The sequence below is a fragment of the Trachurus trachurus genome (genome assembly GCF_905171665.1).
Source record: "Trachurus trachurus genome assembly, chromosome: 9".
Classification (NCBI taxonomy): domain Eukaryota; kingdom Metazoa; phylum Chordata; class Actinopteri; order Carangiformes; family Carangidae; genus Trachurus; species Trachurus trachurus.
In genome coordinates, this window is record NC_139895.1 from 6,094,065 (window position 1) to 6,095,648 (window position 1,584).

A 1,584-nucleotide genomic window follows, 5' to 3' on the forward strand; every position below is an offset into this window, starting at 1 on the left:
TCACATGGCATCGTAACAACATCCTCTGTCCTTAGACCCTCACATCGACTGAGGAAAAACTCCATGGCTAAACCCCCCTGTCCTTAAAACCTAGTGACGCCCCTGTCACTCATAATCATAATGTAATTTCTGACTGAAAAACTGTTCCTCTTGGTGCCACTGGACACAAACTGGGACTTGAAACATAAGTCAAATGTTTTTCGGCTTAAGACCTTTTGCGAAGATATATAATAATTGTCAAGTGTCAGGGATACCTCACACCCTCTACACAAGCTGTTAGGCTTATGAACAGCTGAACTGCACTGCTCTGACACTGTAGCATTTATTTGCACTCAACAGTTTTTTTCTATTTATTTATCCAGATTCTTATTCTATTTTTATAAACATTTTTATTCTATATTTTATGAGAGGGTATGTGTGGGGGAAATGAAGGTGGGGGGGGGGGGGGGGGGGGGGTTGTATTTCGAGTCCCTGAGAAACGTCATCTCATTTTGTCTGCATTACACTGGAATGGAGCAAATTGATAAAATAAAGACCTTTGACCTTTAAGAGTTTTGATGAACCATTGAGAAACACTGTAAAAAATGACTCAGTTATCAGTTTCATTAAATTCAGCGGAGAAGGTTTCATTAGTGCGACTTGTGCAAATTCTGAGTTAAAACCTGTCGACACCACTTTGTTTTTTGGTGAATCATGTCAAGTTGCAGTTTTTGACATTTCCAGTAGGTATTGTGCAGTCAGAAGTCGACTTGTCACCTGATTGCATCAACACACAACACGAAACCGCTTTGAAATTTTTTCAGAGCTTCCGCTGTGTCGACAGAAGACAGGAAGCAGCAGATTGACTGAGTGCTGGTGGTGTGAGTAGCATGCGGCTCATTATCACAGTGCAGAAAACCAGAGGAAGGTTCTGTCTCTATATGTCTCGCTTCACGCCAACAGAACTTCACGCCGGGTCAGAACCATGAGCAAAACCAGAAAACTGAGTAAGTCGCCCTTTAATTTCTGAAGCTGCTCTGCAAAATACTTTGAATTAATTCACCCAAATGAACATCATATATCATATATCATCATATATATATGCACAGGAGTGAGAGTGAATGATGTGACAACAGAACAGGAATTAATTAATCTATCAATTTAGTTTTTTAAATTCAGTATTTTTTATCATTTTGTATGAGTTTGTTTGGTTTGTTGCAATGATAAAGAAGTTGATCTATAAAATTGCAGGAGGTGAAGTTGTTAACAACAACAATAATTTTATTTACACAGCAAATTCCATATGAGCAAACTCAATGTGCTTCACAAAAACAAAACAAAGCACAACATTACATAAGGAATACATGTAAAATACATACTATAAAAGACAAAAAGAAAAGGAAATGTTGCAAAGTAAAAACAATTAAAAACTAAAAGCTTGTGAGAAAAGAAATGTTTTTAGTCTGCCTTTAAAAGAAGATACTGTTGTAGCAGACCTGAGTTTGTGTGGTATAGGGAATAAAATCGGAGTGATGTGTTCTTGTTGTGTTACTCCTGGGGAAAGTGCGTTGCAGTAGTCTAACCTACTTGAAATAAAAGCATGAA

General features: G+C 37.6%; 1 protein-coding gene across 1 annotated transcript in view; it reads left to right on the top strand.

Moving 5' to 3' along the window:
* Nucleotides 1–901: 901 nt before the first annotated feature.
* Nucleotides 902–1,584, top strand: part of LOC310991897 (uncharacterized protein) — a gene marked incomplete at its 3' end in the record, with an annotated part of 7,317 nt that continues 6,634 nt past the window's right edge. The window contains exon 1 of the mRNA XM_083979828.1: nt 902–986. Coding sequence (XP_083835954.1) covers nt 965–986 — 22 coding nt within the window. The 5' untranslated portion in view covers nt 902–964. The remainder of the gene's footprint in view (nt 987–1,584) is intronic.